Source organism: Erpetoichthys calabaricus, chromosome 13 (genome assembly GCF_900747795.2).
Source record: "Erpetoichthys calabaricus chromosome 13, fErpCal1.3, whole genome shotgun sequence".
In the NCBI taxonomy this organism is placed as follows: Eukaryota; Metazoa; Chordata; class Cladistia; order Polypteriformes; family Polypteridae; genus Erpetoichthys; species Erpetoichthys calabaricus.
Genome location: NC_041406.2, coordinates 109,268,571 through 109,287,496, shown reverse-complemented (window position 1 = coordinate 109,287,496; position 18,926 = coordinate 109,268,571). Strand labels below are relative to the sequence as shown.

Sequence of the window (18,926 nt, the reverse complement as noted above, 5' to 3'; positions counted from 1 at the left end):
TACCTTACTGTATTTCAGCTATTTGAAAAGAGACAGCCACAATCACTTCTTACTCAAACAGGGCTATAGCTGTTCAAATAGATCACTTTAAAAAACATAAGACAGTCAGAATTGGAGTGCTCCTGAAATGTCCCCCACCCAAAATAATTGCAAATTACCAACATTAAAGACTCATTATAAAAACATAAGACGGAAGAATGACTGCAGTTAGTAAACACACCACAGAATGAACAGAAGGAGGTGAATAACAAACACCTGTAGCCTTTATAGTCTTATTTGATTCCTTTTCACTTCTTGGGGAGGATACCCACTTTATTATCACACCAACCACACCCTTTCTCAATCACTAAGCAGCTCTGACTCTTTCTCTCAGATCACAAATTTTACTGTGCCTTTCTTTGATTAGGCAAGTTTTCCGCATGACTCACTCCTGGACTCCAAAGCCACTCAATGTTTAGCCAGAAGAGTTTTAAGCTTTATCTTGTAACACTCGAATTTCAGCCAGTTAAAAGTCTTGTTTTTTTTCTTGTCTTTTTTGTTCAATTTTGAGTCATTGAGATATGTTAATGTTACTTTTCTCCGGGTGCTCCGGTTTCCTCCCACAGTCCAAAGACATGCAGGTTAGGTGAATTGGCGATCCTTAATTGTCCCTAGTGTGTGCTTGGTGTGTGTGTGTGCCCTGCGCTGGGCTGGCGCCTTGCCTGGGGTTTGTTTCCTGCCTTGAACCCTGTGTTGGCTGGGATTGGCTCCAGCAGACCCCCGTGACCCTGTAGTTAGGATATAGTGGGTTGGATAATGGGTGGATGGATGGATTTCTGAACATTTTCCTCTGTTTTTTGACTTCACCAGATTATGTGTAGGGACTTTTTCGCCTTGGATTGCCCTTTCGGGTAACTCTTTTTTTACCTTGTGTGCTATGAGGAGCTTCATGTACTTAGTGAGTCTTTTTGTGATAATAAATTGTTTATTTTACTAAGATTCTACTTAGCCAATTTTTTATCTATCTGGGGGTTCTGATGAGATTTCTCCTTCTAGTTGGCATTTTGGAAGTGTTGGAACTCCTTAGTGCTGTGGCACCTTCAGTCATAACAGTAACAGTCCTTATCCCTGCAGTTCTGGGCCTGTCTTGACAATGCTCTACAGCAGCAAATCTGTCTGAAACTGCCATAATATATGCTATAATATATGTTTACAAGACGCACAATGCAAAACTCCCAATTATACCAACATGCAAGAGTAGCCCAATCTAGTTGCTTAAAGGATAAGCTTAGTAGTCAAATATATTTATTCATATTAATGGTATATATTAATTTGCCACATGGACTTGTGTTCTAAATTGAAGTATTTTTTATTACAACTATGTACAATTAAATTTTAAACAACTATGTGGCCTGCTCTTGTGCTTTAAAATAGAAGTAAAAGGTACTGGGATCCAAATGTGAAACAAGAGCTTTAAACTTACTGAATGTCCATCCATCCATCCATCCATCCATCCATTGTCTCCCGCTTATCCGAGGTCGGGTCGCGGGGGCAGCAGCTTGAGCAGAGATGCCCAGACTTCCCTCTCCCCGGCCACTTCTTCTAGCTCTTCCGGGAGAATCCCAAGGCGTTCCCAGGCCAGTCGAGAGACATAGTCCCTCCAGCGTGTCCTGGGTCTTCCCCGGGGCCTCCTCCCGGTTGGACGTGCCCGGAACACCTCACCAGGGAGGCGTCCAGGAGGCATCCTGATCAGATGCCCGAGCCACCTCATCTGACTCCTCTCGATGCGGAGGAGCAGCGGCTCTACTCTGAGCCCCTCCCGAATGACTGAGCTTCTCACCCTATCTTTAAGGGAAAGCCCAGACACCCTGCGGAGGAAACTCATTTCAGCCGCTTGTATTCGCGATCTCGTTCTTTCGGTCACTACCCATAGCTCATGACCATAGGTGAGGGTAGGAACATAGATCGACTGGTAAATTGAGAGCTTCGCCTTGCGGCTCAGCTCCTTTTTCACTACGACAGACCGATGCAATGCCCGCATTACTGCGGATGCCGCACCGATCCGCCTGTCGATCTCACGCTCCATTCTTCCCTCACTCGTGAACAAGACCCCGAGATACTTACTGAATGTGGACATTTTTAAAGACAAGAGTGTTAGTAAGTATTGATCTGAGTCTTGAGATTATACACATAATTCAAAACTGTATATCCATGTGTTTCTAGGAAGGAAAAAAAAACAAAACTTTTTATGATATTCAGTCATTTTAGAAGGAGACTATCCTGTGCTCCATTACAACCTTTCAGCCCCAGGGGCACGATGTTCTCCATTGTTTTCCTTTCACCTTGAAAAATCTTCACATTATTGACATTACTGAAGGCTGACACTCAAATATGAATTGCAATGTGTGTTCTGTAGACAAATAGACAATAACAACTGAAAAAATGTTGCATGATCACTCACAGTGTTTATGCTTCCATATCTATACATATTAATAAAAGGCAAAGCCCTCACTGACTCACTGACTGACTGACTGACTGACTCACTCACTCACTCATCACTAATTCTCGAACTTCCCGTGTAGGTGGAAGGCTGAAATTTGGCAGGCTCATTCCTTACAGCTTACTTACAAAAGTTAGGCCGGTTTCATTTCGAAATTCTACGCATAATGGTCATAACTGGAACATATTTTTTGTCCATATACTGTAATGGAGGAGGCGGAGTCACGTATCGCGTCATCACGCCTCCTACGTAATCACGTGAACTAAAAACAAGGAAGAGATTTACAGCACGAGTCAAACGCGGGAACGAAGGTAAATGACGTTAATTTTTGACTCTTTTAATACTGTGTAAGCATACATATTAACACATGTGCAATTAAACGTGTGCATTTACGGGGTGATTTCTCAGGCTTAAAAGCTCGCCTTTTACTAAAAAGGTCAATGCAAAACTATTTTCAATCATTCTATGATCTGCTTCTCACAACTGAAGGCACCGTGGCTGATGGTAAATGACGTTAATTTTTGAGTGTCTTTTAATACTGTGTAAGCATACATATTAACACGTGCAATTAAACGTGTGCATTTACGGGGTGATTTCTCAGGCTTAAAAGCTCGCCTTTTATCAAACGTGGGAACAAAGGTAAATCACGTTCTTCACTGTCTTTTAATACTGTGTAACCATACATATTAACACATGTGCAATTAAACGTGTGCATTTACGGGGTGATTTCTCAGGCTTAAAAGCTTGCCTTTTACTAAAAAGGTAAATGCAAAACTATTTTCAATCATTCTATGATCTGCTTCTCACAACTGAAGGCACCGTGGCTGATGTTACGTCACTTGCTGTCCAACCATAAGCGTTACCTAGTAGGTAACCGGACACTCACTTCACCCCCTTTCGGGAATCGAACCTCTGACGTTTTCTTTTGTTCTTAATTAAAATTTAAAAGCAATACTTCACCGCTGCTAAGCCCTCTAGCGCTGACGTCCGAGGTTCGATTACCGTAAGCAAGTGCAGTGAGTGTGTAATTACATTCACGGCATTCGTAGTCTGATTCACAATCTGATTGTATGGGTGGTTAGCTACCAGGTAACGCTTATACTTGGCCACCAAGTCAGGTCGAAGTGATCACTCGAGTAAAGGCAGCTTCACAAAAAAACTGATCCTTAACAAACTGTTATTAGTATATTTTCCCTCAATTTAAAAATGTTTTATTTTCTTCTTAATAAAAATTTAAAAGCAGTACTTCGCCGGTGCGAAGCGCGTGGATTTGACCGACTGACACATACAGACATATTCATGAGTGCAGGTACTTTGGAAAGAAAGCACCGTGTAAACCTAAAGTTTAAATTAAGTTCATAGACCTACAAAAGGTTGCCATTCATTTGAGGCAAGATTGCTTTTCTTCTGTACAACTATACGTTGCTTTCTCAAGAGTGTGCTTGCACGGCTTCAGATATATATATATATATATATATATATATATATATATATATATATATATATATATAATATATATAATATATGTGTATAATACATATTTATCTATATGTATGTCTATATATAAATATGTAAGCTTATAAGTACTGCCTTACTTCTCTTTAAGAAAGGAAGATGTAATGATACTTGATTTAAACGATTCCATGTCTTCCTGGGTTTGCGTAGCTTATTGTCAATATCTTTACACCTGTTTTTAACACTTATTTACTGAAACGGGCTTTCACGAAAAAAGTTAGGGCTTTGCTACAGGATACACCCTTCACAAGTTAAGCAAGTAAAAATAAAATATATATTTCTGTTTTATTTAAACCTTTTAAGTTCGTATGCATAGCCCCATTTGGCTGTTTAATTTTTTTTTTTCTTTCTTCAGTAATATTTAATCTCCTTAAAGAAAAAGAACATATCCATTTTACTTTTTTTGTATCTCTTTAGTAATATTTTAGTGTAAAAGATAACCAGTATTTAAACCTTTTATGTTACTTTATACATTTATTTTACACAATGTTGAAAAATTAATAAGAAAGCTACATATTTTTGGCAGCTGCTGCTTTCATTTTCAATGAAATGAAAAAAGCTCTCCAAGAGAAAACGTCAATGAAGAAGAAACAGTTTGCACTATCTAAAAATCAGAAACCCTCATTTATAAAAGTTTGCTGCAGATGACTTAACTGAAAATAAATGAATAGTTCCTATGTGTATAATACATATTTATCTATTTTACTTATGCCTTTATTCCACCAACTTACAACATCTGAGGTACAATTTGTTACATTACTTTTCGTTTTTTGCAGCACAGGCAGGTGAAGTGACTTCCTCAGGGTCACACAGTGGTGTCAGTACCCAGGATTTGAACTGACAAGCTCCGGGTTTACTGAAATATTACTGAACAAAGAAAAAAAACGAAAACGGGCAAATACGGCTATGCATACAGATGTCCATCCGTCCATTATCCAACCTGCTATATCCTAAATACAGGAGCCAATAAGTAGATATGTATATATACAGTATATATATATATATATATATATATATATATATATATATATATATATATATATATATATATATATATATATATGTGAATGTATGTATGTATATATGTATGTCTATATATATATATGTAGATATGTAAATTTGTATATGTATATATATGTTTATGTGGATGTGTATATGTGTATATACGTATGTATATGTAGATATGTGTCTATGTAGATATGTATATATATATATGTATATGTATATATATGTTTATGTGTGTGTGTGTGTGTATATTATATATATAAAAGACAGCAACACTCATAACAATGACAACACAATTACATTGACAATCATGTTACGTTATTTTTAAAATGTTTCCTTTTTTTTTTTTCATAACCTCTTTAACACACTACTTCTCCGCTGCGAAGCGCGGGTATTTTGCTAGTCTTATATATAAACGTCTACGCGTGGAAGTGTGTGTGTCTGTTTGTCCGGCCCGGAAGTGAGAGGAGGAGTCGGGGTAAGGGCTCCACCTCCGAGGAAACAGAAATCTCGCTTTGCCGGTAATAACACAAGCGAAGCCAGCACGTAACCAAAACGAAACCTCAGAAGAAAGACAAAGTTGCTTAGCCGCTAACATCAGCCAAATGGTATCCCTTTTACTTTTCCTCCTGCTGCTAATACACGTTTTGCACATCAGCAAAACAAATCCTCCTAGGAGAGAGATGCCCAGAGTAGTTCCTTTCAATTACCTGATATCTCTACTTTTTAATTTTTTTTTCTGATGATTTCAATAGTTTCTAGGACCCCAGGCTTTTTACAGCACGGAGTTAAACAGCTAGTACAGTATAATAAGCTGTTTACCCAGGGAAAAAACATGGACTACATTTTTTTAGTAACTGACAAGTATTACTGACACATTCCATTATTCAGTGTTAAAACAGGTAATCTTCCATAGTTAACCACATTGACTGATACCATTCAATCTGTATATACACAGGGAGAACATGAAAACATTCAGATGCTGGTGTTGTGAGGCAGGAATGACAGCTCTGTGCTACCACTGTGCACATGTTAAAACATATGCAGCAAAGCTACTGAACTTTAAACTTAATAAAATTATATGCCTTCCTATAATGTCTGCATATTTCTTGTTAGTCACATGCTCAACCTCACTCTCACTTGCCATCATTAGACTACCAAAGCATACACATGCACAACGATACCAGTATATTTATTGTGAAATAATGCAATCTTTTTAAATTTTTTTTTAGAGTGGCAAGAATAAACTTTCACATGATTAAGCACGAATGCCAAATTTAGGGAAGATTCCATGGAAAACGGAAAAACTCCATCCACGACACCCACTGAGAGCACTCAAGTGACCAAGAAATGTTTTCTTCCCTGAAGAAAACAGTACAAAGAATTTGTGATAAAATATATTACTTCCAGTTTACTTTTGTTGTCAGAAGCATGCTACAGAAATGCAGAGCACACGATTTCTTAAACTGATACCGCTGCTTCAGAGTGGACATACTGTAAATACTAAGTTTTAGGGCTTTTGTTTTCACATTTAGATACCAATACTCTCCACCTTCATTTTAAAGTGTAAGATAGAGCTAGTTTTTTTTAATTATAAAAAATGCTTCACTTTAGAACAGAATTTCATGTTGGAAATGAATATCAAAATCATGAACAAAGAAGTGTTAATTAAAAAAATAACAAAATTATCCTTTAACTGTGCTAGAGTGCAGACTAATCAGAGGGCAATACGTAGTTAATAGGGAATTCATAATGCCTCTAAGTGTGCAGTATATGATTAGAATATTTTCCTCAAAGTAAATATATTTGAAAAATATATATACTGTACCAAACTGGGTCCAGTCTGTACCAGGAGGGAGCTGACTCCAAAGGATAAAATTATTCATCTGGTTTAAGTAGGAAGGCTCTGCATGGTAACCCTGCTGGCTGTACCAGACCTACAAAATAAAGAAAATGTATACCGTAAGTGATTTGTCAGGTTCCAGATTAGGTGAAAAAGAGGGCTGCTGACAATGAAGCATATTAGCTGTTTGATGAAAACCATATCATATCTGGTAAAGCTTAGTTTTCTAGAGATTTGCAAGTTTCTTTTAAATTAAGTCAGGTTATGTAATGGTGAATCGGCATTGGTCCTGAAACTACGTTGTTAATTGTTAAAGAATGTGTCCTACCAAATTCTTTATCTTACCTTGTTTAGGGTCTTCACATGAGATGAATTAAAAAGTGACTGTCTTAGCTCTTTGTGCAAAGGAAGTCCAAAAGACCATCCACCATATCTGGAAAATGAAATACATACAAATATGCAGGTCAACATATCATGAGATTTACAAATGAACTCAGAACATATTTTCAAACACAATCACTGTCATTGAAATCCACACAGATGACAAAACAAGTACAGTGGAACCTCGGTTCACAAACGTCTCGGTACACGTACAACTCGGTTTCGACCAAAACATTCACCAAACTTTTGCCTCGGTTCATGACCACACACTCAGTATAAGAACAAGCCAGTTTCCCTTTCGGTTTGTGCGCGCCGATGATTTCCGCACCTGTTGTATTGTTCTCTGTCAGACGTGCGTGCTTTCGCTGTGAACTCTTTGTGCTCTATTTCATTTCCCTTCCGGTTCGTGCGCACCGATTACTGTATTTAAGCACGTGTTCAGCCTCTCCCTGTTTATTGTTCTCAGTCAGACGTGCGTGCTTTACCTGTGAACTCTTTGTGCTCTACAGTATTTTTGTGTGCTTTTGCAGTTAACCATGGCTTCTAAGCAAGTGAAGAGTGGTAAGAAGAAAGTGTTGCAATGTTACTTTTCTCATTTAAAAAAGAGTGTTTACAGCAATCGGGCTGTAATGCTATTAGCGTGAACTCCTGCAATGTTACTTTCTTGGTTGGCTTTTAAATAAAGTTCGTATTTGTTCAAATGTTCCTTTTTTCCCCCTGTGCTTAAAACTCATTTAAAAAAAAAATGTTTATACAACGGTCGGATTGTAAGGCTATAGCGCGAACTGCTGCAATGTTACAGAGAGAGAGAGGGCTGGCGTGCTTCTGAGAGACAGAGGGGGAGGGGGCTTGCGTGCTGCTGAGAGAGAGAGAGAGATCGAGAGAGATCGAGAGAGAGAGATCGCGAGAGAGGTGGGGGGGGGGCGGGGGGGGGGGGGGGGGGGGGGCTGGGGAGGCTCGTGTGCTGCTGAGAGAGAGAGAGAGAGAGAGAGCCTGCGCATGCAGCTGAGCAGGGAGCCTGGGTGTTTGTGTCAGTGTTATTCAATATTTTTACATTAGTTTACTATTACACTGTGCATTCTATGGTGTAATTAACTATATTTGTGCTTAAAAATCATTAAAAAAATATATTTACATACAGTTCATACGGTCTGGAACGGATTAATTGTATTTACATACAATCCTATGGGGGAAATTGCTTCGGTTCATGACCAAATCGGTTTACGACCAGAGGTTTGGAATGAATTATGGTCGTGAACCGAGGTTCCACTGTATGTGATTTGAACCCACTACATGAAATTAATGAAGATGATTTAATTAATAAATTACATAAATGAGTATCTTCTGCACAGCTATTTTAGTTTAATTTTTAAATAAAGTTTTTTTCTATAGTACTGTCACCTGTCATTTCATGTTCAGTATAGTTTCATTTTTATAAATTATTAACTATTTCTATTTTATTATTTATTTTTGTGATTTATTTAAATTAGGTACTTTTTTGAGGAAACTACATCAGCTTATGTTTCATTTTAGTTCTAGTAACAGCTACATGATGAAGATGAAGAAATGCAAACTGTCCCTAACCAGCAAATGGATTGCAGAAACATGCAAATAGGTTCATGATGGACTCAGAAAGGCTCTTTCTGCTCCAGCCATCCATACAAAATTATCATCTGAACATTTCAGAAAAGTTGGTCTCACTTGCGTTGTAACAAAGTCCACCCTTCTAGGACGAGGTCTGTTTACTTTGGCATTTTAAACTTTAGACCAAGTACTTTACAGTACCTTGTGAAGACAGGTAATTCACACAACATCTTTAACATTCAATAAATACTTGAAGTAGCTGTGCCAGCATACTTTCTCTTTTTTGTGTTCTATAGATTGATGTAACCAGAGATAAAGTTAAAGTTTTCTGGATCAACATAACCTCTCATTTTACTTTCTTTGGCAGGTGGGTATTTTGTTCAGAATGTCTTGGTGTGCTCTTTATTTATAGACATCTTTTGAGTGTTTTTAAATTTATCAGGTTCTTTTCCTTTAAATAAGCTCCACAAAATTGACTGCCGTGTCATTGATTACATTCTGTACTTGCTCTTGATAATGTCAGTTCTGTACTCAAAGTACTCTCAAACAGGACTTTCCCATTCATGTTTCTCCATTTTCATAAATATGTTCTGACTAGGCAGCTGACAGAATTCTCATGCATGTATAACCATTGAATGAAAAAAATGGAGTGATGGCAATTTTTCCTCTGAGGATGTGCTGGTATGAACAAAACAATTCAGTAACAGTTCCCTCTGAAGCCAAGGGTGCCACTAGAGATTCTGTGCTCCATGAAAGGATATGATTTTGCTGAACCCAGACCAAATCAGACTTGTTCCCCCACTTTGCTCCCAATTCACATATCTGAAGCTTTTGCTAATTTTACCTTTGCTGGTTGGTATAGCTATAGATGAGTCCCATATTTACTAGGGTTTTCAAAGTACCAAAAAAATGCTTTAAATGTTCAAATTAAAAATAACTCAAAATTTGAATATATATTTGAACTACGGTTAACAATTCTAGGTTTTACTTGTTTGTACAGGATTTTTTATGTTATTATTATGGTAACTGGGGCAACATCAAGAACAAAAGTCAGCAGGAAAAAAACAACAACAATGGCACCTGTTATATTTAAATATAAGAGTCAGGTGTGCTGCATAAAAGAGAAGCACCTGTACAGCCACCTTATTTTTAGTCTATAACTGATAGCTGGGTGAGTGAGGACTTGTTAGAATAACAACCCATAAAATCATCCAAGAAAAAGCGCTTAAATGTTTACAAGTCACATGTGCTGGCACCTTTGTCTTTTGTGGTGTGGTGCGGTGAATCGGCAAAGCATGAAGTGCTTAGGGCCCTGCATGTTGCATGGGTACTGCAGCCTTCAAATAAAAAGAGCACTTGAACACACTAAGAAATGTGTGCATGTGTGTTACTGCCTGTAATGCACATATGAAGCCCTGATGAAATCACCCACAGTTGCTTAAACAATCTAAATGCAGTCATTATTTTATTTTTACTCAGCTAAATGTCTTTTGGCTTCTTGAGACCAACAGACTAGAAATGGAGGTACCATGACTCAGTTAAATAAGATGCTGCCTGTGTTCTTGTCTCACAAATTAAGAAACTAAATGCACTAAATGTTGCAATGCAATAATCTGTAAATATCTAGTCTTCATCATAAGTTTTAATAAGCAGACATTTTCAAAGCAACTTAAATTTGGTAAAATCAGCTTTGAGTATTTATCAGGAAAGTGCTAGTTAACAAACATTAAAATCTGTCTAGCATTAAAATCATTAGCAACAGAAACATGCTTCCAACCTCCTCCTCCTTCTCCCAACAGAAACGTATAATTTTCTGTTTACTGTGATACGGCAAATTATATGAGGATAACTTAATTATAAGTATATGCCTTCACAGCTTATCCGTGCCATTTGCTTATTAGAATTTTTTCATCTTTTAGTTTTTGGGTTAGATTGAATGAGTATGTAAACTAATTCATTTGCACCATGTAAGGTGAATGGACAAATGTTAATAAACTGAGATATCGGTATCACTTTAGATTAGGTGTCTCTACTTACGCTGTACTTACTATGTAATTACCTGTATAATTACAGAGTGACTAGGTGTTATTACCTTGTATTTACTGCGTAACACAATGTAATGCTGTGGTTAAGCACTCTATCGTAATTGGTATTCTACAGTTTATGTATACCCATACTTTTAAAAATTGTAGAATAACAATTACAACTGAGTAATTAATTAAAGCTTTACACTGCAATTAAACAGTAAGCACAAGGTAGTAATAACACCTGGTTAGTCTGCAATTATATAAGTAATTACATTGTAAGTACAGCGTATTAGGGACACCTAATCCAAAGTGGTACCGACATATCTATGAGGAAAAATTAGGTGATCAACTGTCGCCAGCTCTTCTCATATTAAAACTTTTCTTGTCCTTTTTTTTCTGGAATCCAGAATTTAGCTTCAATATTTAAATTTAAGCAAACTGAAAAAACTAATGTTGGCTAGCAAGTGTGTGAATTACCACTCTACAATCCTGCTCCACTAACAGACTGAGGAGATCATTCCTCCCCCACACTATGGGACTCTTCAATTCCACCCGGGGAGTTGCGGTTTGGGTAAACGTTAACATTATTCAAAGTTATTGACTGTCTGTATACCTGCATTGTTATCACTCTTTAATTTAATATTGTCTTTATCAGTATGCTGCTACTGGAGTATGTGATTTTCCCCTTGGGATTAATAAAGTATCTATCTATCTATCTATCTATCTATCTATCTATCTATCTATCTATCTATCTATCTATCTATCTATCTATCTATCTATCTATCTATCTATCTATCTATCTATCTATCTATCTAAGTTCGTGTACCATTCTGGCTAAAAGAGAGGGTGGAAATACAATGTTTAGACTGCTTGGATGGCTACTTTTGGCAAAAACCATTAGTTTCTATATTGTAAGTAATTTATTCTTTTAAATATAATTGCAATAAACGGTTAATAAAAACTGATAAAAAAATGTTTCCATTTTAAAGGGCCCCTGTCAGTCAGAAGCCCTTTGAATTGCCTTAACTTAACCTACCCACCTTCTGGCATCACTGCTTTAACTGCTACTTACTTTTGCGCAATGTAATTATCTCTTCATATGTAATAAACTGCACTTTTTATGCATTGCCGAACACACTTAAAATTTATTTATTAAAGTGACACATTTATTTAAACTACTCTGGCATAATTTATTCATTCACTAAACTAAAAAGATATACTGAATGTTGCTCATAACCAGAAGTTAATAAAAAAAACTGCAGTAGATCAACTTAACTGTGTACCTTATTTAACAGTATGATATATAACTGCATTATTAAAAAGCAAACAAAAATGATTTAAAACACTGTCATATAGCTACCCTCAGAAAAGCTAATGACAGACAGTAAAGATAAGTAAATGTTTAGGCTAATCTTAAATGAGGAGTCTGATGATAATCCAGCAGGATGCACAGTCTTTACACAAGTGTGCATTTGTTTGAACACATTTTTCACAAAGTGACTTTTCCGGACATGCTTTTTTCAAACTAGTTACACTTTGCATATCATTACAAATAAAGCTAGCGTGACTTTTCAGAATATTGAAATTGTTACTGTTTTTCTCAACTTGATAGTGGATCTAATTTGTACTAAACTGGCATCTCTGGGGCTCTTTATGGATTCAACACCTTAAACTCAGACCGCTAAACCTAACTCATCCGGATTATTTGTTGAAATATTTTTTCACTGAGCTTTTGTTCACCATGTTTCACAAACCAGTTACTTTGAAGCAAAATCTGTCCAAACTATGCATAAATTGTGTTAAAAAATGAACAGATGTAAAACAAATGAAAAGAATACTCCACCACAAAAATGGTATTGTTTTAATGTATTATTTTCCATATGTTTGTAATAATGGCTGAAAAAAAAAAATGTAATGTAATGTTTTTATTCAGAATGAAAGAAAAGACATTTGATATAACGGAACCAAACAGAGACCAGTGCTGTACAATGGCAAACAATATAAAAATGTCCATGGAAGGAAGATAACATGCTGATGATGATGTTTCAAAGCTGGTGCCAGCCAGACATCCAGAAGTTTAGAGATTAAATGTGCAGCAGTTGAACTGGCAGCTAAGTGTAGCAGCACAGAGCATGATGGGGCCAATACAGTAAGTCAAGATAAACCACTTAAGCTGTGCCAGTGCAAGGTTATTTTGTGCCCTAGTCCAAGCTTATTAGTGCACCAGCCGACTGTTTAAATGTTAACCCATGTGACTTGGTCCTCCCTCTCCCCCTTTATGATCTGCACCCTAGGTGAATGCCTAATTTGTATTAATGGTGGTGCCAGCACTGCACTTAAGCCAAAATTCATACCTGAGCAAAAATGTTCAAACGAGTATTGCCTTAGCAGGTGAGGTGTTCTATGCAGTACACAACCCTTCTTTTGCTCAGAATTAAAAAGTGTTGTGTTTCCATGGTGCTAAAGAACTTCATATGAAGAAATCAATCCTAGCCAAGAAACTGTATGGTGTTTTTATCACAGATGGATTAAAAACTGCAAAGACTTGGAAGATTTAGAATATCATGTTTATATTCAAGATATCCAAGACTATTTGTGTGAGACCAGGCCAATAGACCCTGTGGTCCTATGTTCATGCTAACTGTATTAGGATTCCTGGCGTTATCTAATGAGACTTATAGAATCAATAAAATATTTCAGCAGACAGGAATTAACCTTTCTTGGCCATAAAGGATAAAATGATAATGTGCAACAGTTTCTGGTATAAGGGGCACAAATTCACCCCCTTCCTTGAAAATGGCTGGTAAACTGTTGCCATGATTAAATCTGCCCATATTACATAATGACATTTTGAGCATTCTGTAAAATACAAGAATAAGTAACATTGGTGAAGCTCTTGGGTGCCTTACAGGGCTCCAGCTTAGCATAACTGCTGGTGGAAAATGCAGAAGTCTTTTTGCCAGACAGAGATTAGCCAAAATGGAAGTTAGTCTTGTATTGCACTATACTTGTCATGTAAGTGTGTTTATAATGAAACTAAAGAAGCAAATTCTTCTGTTCACTTGTGGTACTTAACTTTTCTTCAGAAAGTCAGCTGTGTTTTGGGTACTTGTGAGCAAATAGAGGAAGTTCTCTGGTGTCACACTGGTGTGGTTAGCAAAGCAAAAGGATCAGTTAAAATGTGCTCTAAAATCAAAACTATTCTAAAGATTTAGATGAAGCACTTATTAATGATGACATAGTGGTGCATCATTTAGGCTTGTTGTCTGCCAGCTCCTGGATGCTGGATTTCTTTCCCTGTATACATGTAGATATTTTATTTTTGTTAGTGTGGATTTTTGACATTTTTCTCTAATTTTCATATACTGTACATTCCAATCACATGAAAGTTAAGTTAATTTGTGACTCTGAGTTATCCCATTGTAAGTGAGGGTTTGTGCATGAGTGTCTTCTACTGTACATTGGACTGGCACTCAGTTCAGGGTTGGTTTCCACTTTGTAAACTAATTGTGCTGGCATAGGCTCTGGCTTTTTATGACTCTGAATTGGATAACTGGGTTAGAAAGTAGATGGATGGAAATGTGGTTAAGGCTTTGGACTTTGGATTTCAAACCCTGAGATGGTGGGTTCAAATCCTGCTACTAACACTGTGTAAGTCATGTCACCTGTCTATATTCCAACTGGAAAGAATAAAAGAAATATAACCAATTGTATCTCAAATGTTGAAAGTTGCCTTGGATAAAGGTGACAGCTTCTTCTTCATTATATGAGGGGTGTTATACTATGTGTTTTTTTTTTATTTAAGTTTAATGTCACTGTTCTCTGCGTCCACTGTTATGGATTCATTCATACAGGTACAGAGGGGCATAGCATCAGCAGAATTGCCGAGCCAAGCACAGGACTATAGAGAGCTACAGACAGCTGGAGAATTGAACAGTCAGCCTAAAGACAGACTAGTATATTTCTGTCTTCTGTCAGCACAAAAAACCTTTCCTTATTGGGAGGATAAGAACTGTATGTAGGCATTGTGCTATTCCTGTATGTTTGAAGGTGGGGTTTGAGTACTGTCATGTCCTTGTTTGGATCGGAGCCAAGAGCCTGCACATGGAGCAACCAGTATATAAGAATGGTCACCTACGGCCAACACTTTGAAGCTTCCGGGTGGAAGAGTATGTCTTCCGTCCGAGGCCGGGTAGAAGATTATGTCTTCTGTCCAGTGAAAATCCTTTCAGCGTGGCGACGAAAGATGACGGACTGCACAGATCAAGCTTCCCACGACTTGATATGTCTGTCATAAGCTTCCCGTCTGTAATACCGCGTGAACCCGTCAGTAAAGAGCTAGCTTATCCTTCTGTTCTCATGTAATTTTTTAACCGTCATATTGCATGCTGAGGAGGGATAATACCTTTTTTATTTAAATTCAGGTTAATTAAAACGCTGCAATTGAAAAGAACACATTTCCAGAGAGCTAATGCCTCTTATAAGGAAGCAAGGGGTCAATGTGCTTGATCAACCTTCTCCACACAGCTCAGCCCTGCACCTCCTCCCCAGTCAGACCCTTTTCCTTCAAATCTTCTTTTACTTTATTCATCCACCCCTATTTTGGCCTCAATCACTTTCTTTTCCTCTGTTCTTCCATTCTCATCACTTTTTTGCCCACATATTCATTGTCTCTCCTCATCGCATGTCCATACCACTTCAAATTACTTTCCTGTACTTTCTTAGATTCTCATTTCTTATTCTGTCCACACATCTATCTCAACATTCTCATTTCTGTCACATCTAACGTCTTCTCTTGCACTCCCTTTACTGCCCATGTCTCAGTACCACACATCATTGCTGGTCCCACCATGGACTTAAAACCCTTACTTTTAGCCTTTGCCTTAATTCTTCAATCACACAATACTACTGATAATTTCTTCTAACTGTTCCAACTACACTGTACTCTATGGGTTATCTCTGCATCTAATTTTCCATCTTGGGCTACCACTGATCCTAGATATTTAAAATGTATCCACTCTTTTCAATAGCTCTCCCTGCAAGCTAACTTCTGAACCCTGACCATCATTAAACCTCAAATGTTCTGAGTTCTACCTATTTATCTTTATTCCTCTATCTTCCAATGCCCTTCTCTATTCTTGCAAACTTCCTCTCCATTTCCTGTTTTCTGGTACTACACAGCACAGTGTCAGCAGCAAAAAGCCTGCACCATGGGGATTGGTCTTTTATTCCATGACTCAACACATCTACAACCAGATCAAAAAGATAAGGATCCCTGGTGCAGACCTACTCTTACTGGGATCTTGTCTGTTAGCCGAATAAATAATAATAATAATAATCAAATGGGTTTGATATGAGACTGCTTTGTCGTGTGATAGACTAGCCTTTCATCCACATATAACACCAGCATTAAATCAATTGGATATACAGTAGCTTCTCACAACTTTGGAATGGAGAAAGCAGTTAAAAACAGTAAATGAATGGAGGACTGGATCGAATCACTTGCATGTCAAGTGTCTGCCATATTCTCTTTGTTTGCATTCTGATCAGATTTACATCTTGTGGCTGCCCAGGTCAAGATGGGTTAAACTTCTGAATGATACATTTCTTACAAAGAAATCAGAATTTAACATTTACATCACTCTCAGCAGTCCATGGCCACTGAACACTTTAACACACCCTGCCAAAAGCGTCCATTAACACTCTAGTACTACTACTTTAATACTTTGCCACTTATTTCTCCACATCCTCTTTTTTCGCACATTCAGAAAAAAAATCACACTATTACTATGCAGCAGTAGCACTAGGGACTCTATCACATGAGGAGTGTATAGAGTTAATTGCTCAAGGGATTAGCACAGAATTACAAGACTGGAAACTGTACGGCTTCCCTTCAGTCTGTTAAGTCTACTCAACTGCCTCAGGCTGGCTCCTGATGCTATTTTTTTTTTTATTATTTATAAAAATACCATTGATAGAGCATGGCTTTACATGGAAGCCAACCGATATTAGGTTTAGCAGTTTTCAAATGTATCAAGATCATACAGATTAAAAATGTAACAGATTTTCTGTGCTGCATGATCCGATATTGTGTAGCAAAGTTTCTAGAAAATAAGGCAGGGAGATTTTAATTGAAACAGACAGAAACTCAACAAGCCAGTCAAGCATTATGTTATGTACACCCAATACGACAAAAAAAAAAGTGCAGTAGTTAATAAATTGTAAATTGGACATAGCAGGTTAAAAATAAATTAATTGATTTTAATAGAGAACATGGATTATCTGGCATTCCAGCTGAAATATAAAGATAAGCCCTTTATAATGAATGGTTTCCAAGAATGGATAGGAATCCCATCTTTGATGGTGGGCCTGCCCTCTTCTGGTCGGGATAATTTTATAATGGAAGGATGGAAGGAGATTGGCTCCCAGGGCAATGTCCTTCTCCAACATGGTGGACCACTCCATGTACAGTACACACCTGCAGGGTTGCCTGGGAGTTTTAGTCCAGATTGGCAGGCCTACTGGTAACCAGGTTCCTGGGTCCAGCATAAAATTCAATCAGCTTCACCCAGGAGAGTTGGAGTCAGAAGAGAAGGAGCACAAAGCTTTCCTGGAGAACAGTGGAGAAAAAAGTTGTGGGTTCAAATCCCACTACTGACACTATGTGGCCATAAGCATGTCACTTGACCTGCCTGTCGTCCAATTGAAAAACCAAAAGAAATCTAACCAATTGTACCATAAGTATAAACTTACAGAGATAGTGTAAAAGTAAAAAACTAAAATGAATAACACTATTGTGGTCTGAAGAAGACTGCTTGAAAAGTATTTTGGGACATACAAATCTTTAATTGAAACTGGGACTTGAATGAATGAATTCAGCAGCAGTTACACTTTGTCAAAATATGCACACTAGATTATTAAATTATATGTTGTCACGCATGTGCATTGGAGGACCTCCTCACAGGCTCTGTCAGGGTATGTCATAATCTGAAGGGACTGGAGGGGGCATGATCACAAACACTTTGATCTCCTCCTTTCCTCACAGTTCTGAGAAGCCTTTCAGTAAGGACACCTGACTCTGCCCCTTCCTGTTCAGCCTCAATAAAACCCTTGAGCCGCCTGGAAGAAGGAGTCATTATCGACATGAGCAACCCGCCAGATGGAGCTCCACTACCACAGTGAACTTGGCTAATCAGCCTCATTTCTTTAAGTTACTAGGGGGCTCCGCCCCCTGCTCGCTTCGCTCGCCAACCCCTGGTGTTGGGAATGACAAAGAGCGTGATGTATGAATGAGATATAGAATAGTGTGACGGTGTAGATGATGCAAATAGAAAGCAAACAATAAAGTGTGTGGCACAGTGTAAAGGTTTATTTGAAAATTTCTTTGTACACGCCGTTTAAGTGTAAAAGGTAATTCCAGCTCAGAACTTGTAAGGTCATTTAAGATGGTTATTGTTGTGATCAGAGTCAAGTTTGTCAGAGCTTAGAAAGAGTTGTGTCTCTCCAGGAAGCAATGGAATGACTTGGGTATTAATGTTTTCCACATTAATATTTTTTGGACATAATATAGTGTGTTGTGTTAAAAGGGGCATTTGGTCTAATGAGATTGCTGTTCCAAATGTCTCTGTAACTAAGTCGTCGCAGATAAAGGCTTGAGGAATTGTAATAATATGTGGGTGAAGTCCATCTGTATTGGTGAGTGTACCATCTCCCAGTTGTAATAAGCAATTGTTATGATCTGGTTCTGGACATCGTATCTTTTTTACTAACTGTATCTTTTGAAAGCAATGCCAATTGTCTGCGTATTTTAAGGTGCACTGAACAATAGCTGAGTGCATGGCATCTGCAAGAATAGCTAATCACTGTCTAAAATCTCCTCCTCATAAAAGTACCTTTCCTCCAAATCGAATATTATTATTCCTAAACGTTTGTAGAAGTTTATGAATGGTGTTGAGTAAGTGACTTCATGCCATTGAACATTCATCAATAAACAACATTTTTTCAAGACGGATGTCACGTGCAGTGCCACCGTTAATGTTCATAGTGAATACCGATTTGTAGGATCTAATGTAGTTGATAAAGATTTCACTTT

The 18,926-nt window shown here is 37.6% G+C and overlaps 1 protein-coding gene across 1 annotated transcript in view; it reads right to left on the bottom strand.

Moving 5' to 3' along the window:
• The window catches only part of LOC114663796 (ATP-binding cassette sub-family A member 13-like), a 488,511-nt gene that overhangs the window by 173,400 nt on the left and 296,185 nt on the right, over positions 1–18,926 (bottom strand). The window contains exons 29-30 of the mRNA XM_028817717.2: positions 7,188–7,275; positions 6,828–6,936 (exon numbers count right to left, since the gene is read on the bottom strand). Of these exons, the coding sequence (XP_028673550.2) occupies positions 6,828–6,936; positions 7,188–7,275 (197 nt within the window). The remainder of the gene's footprint in view (positions 1–6,827; positions 6,937–7,187; positions 7,276–18,926) is intronic.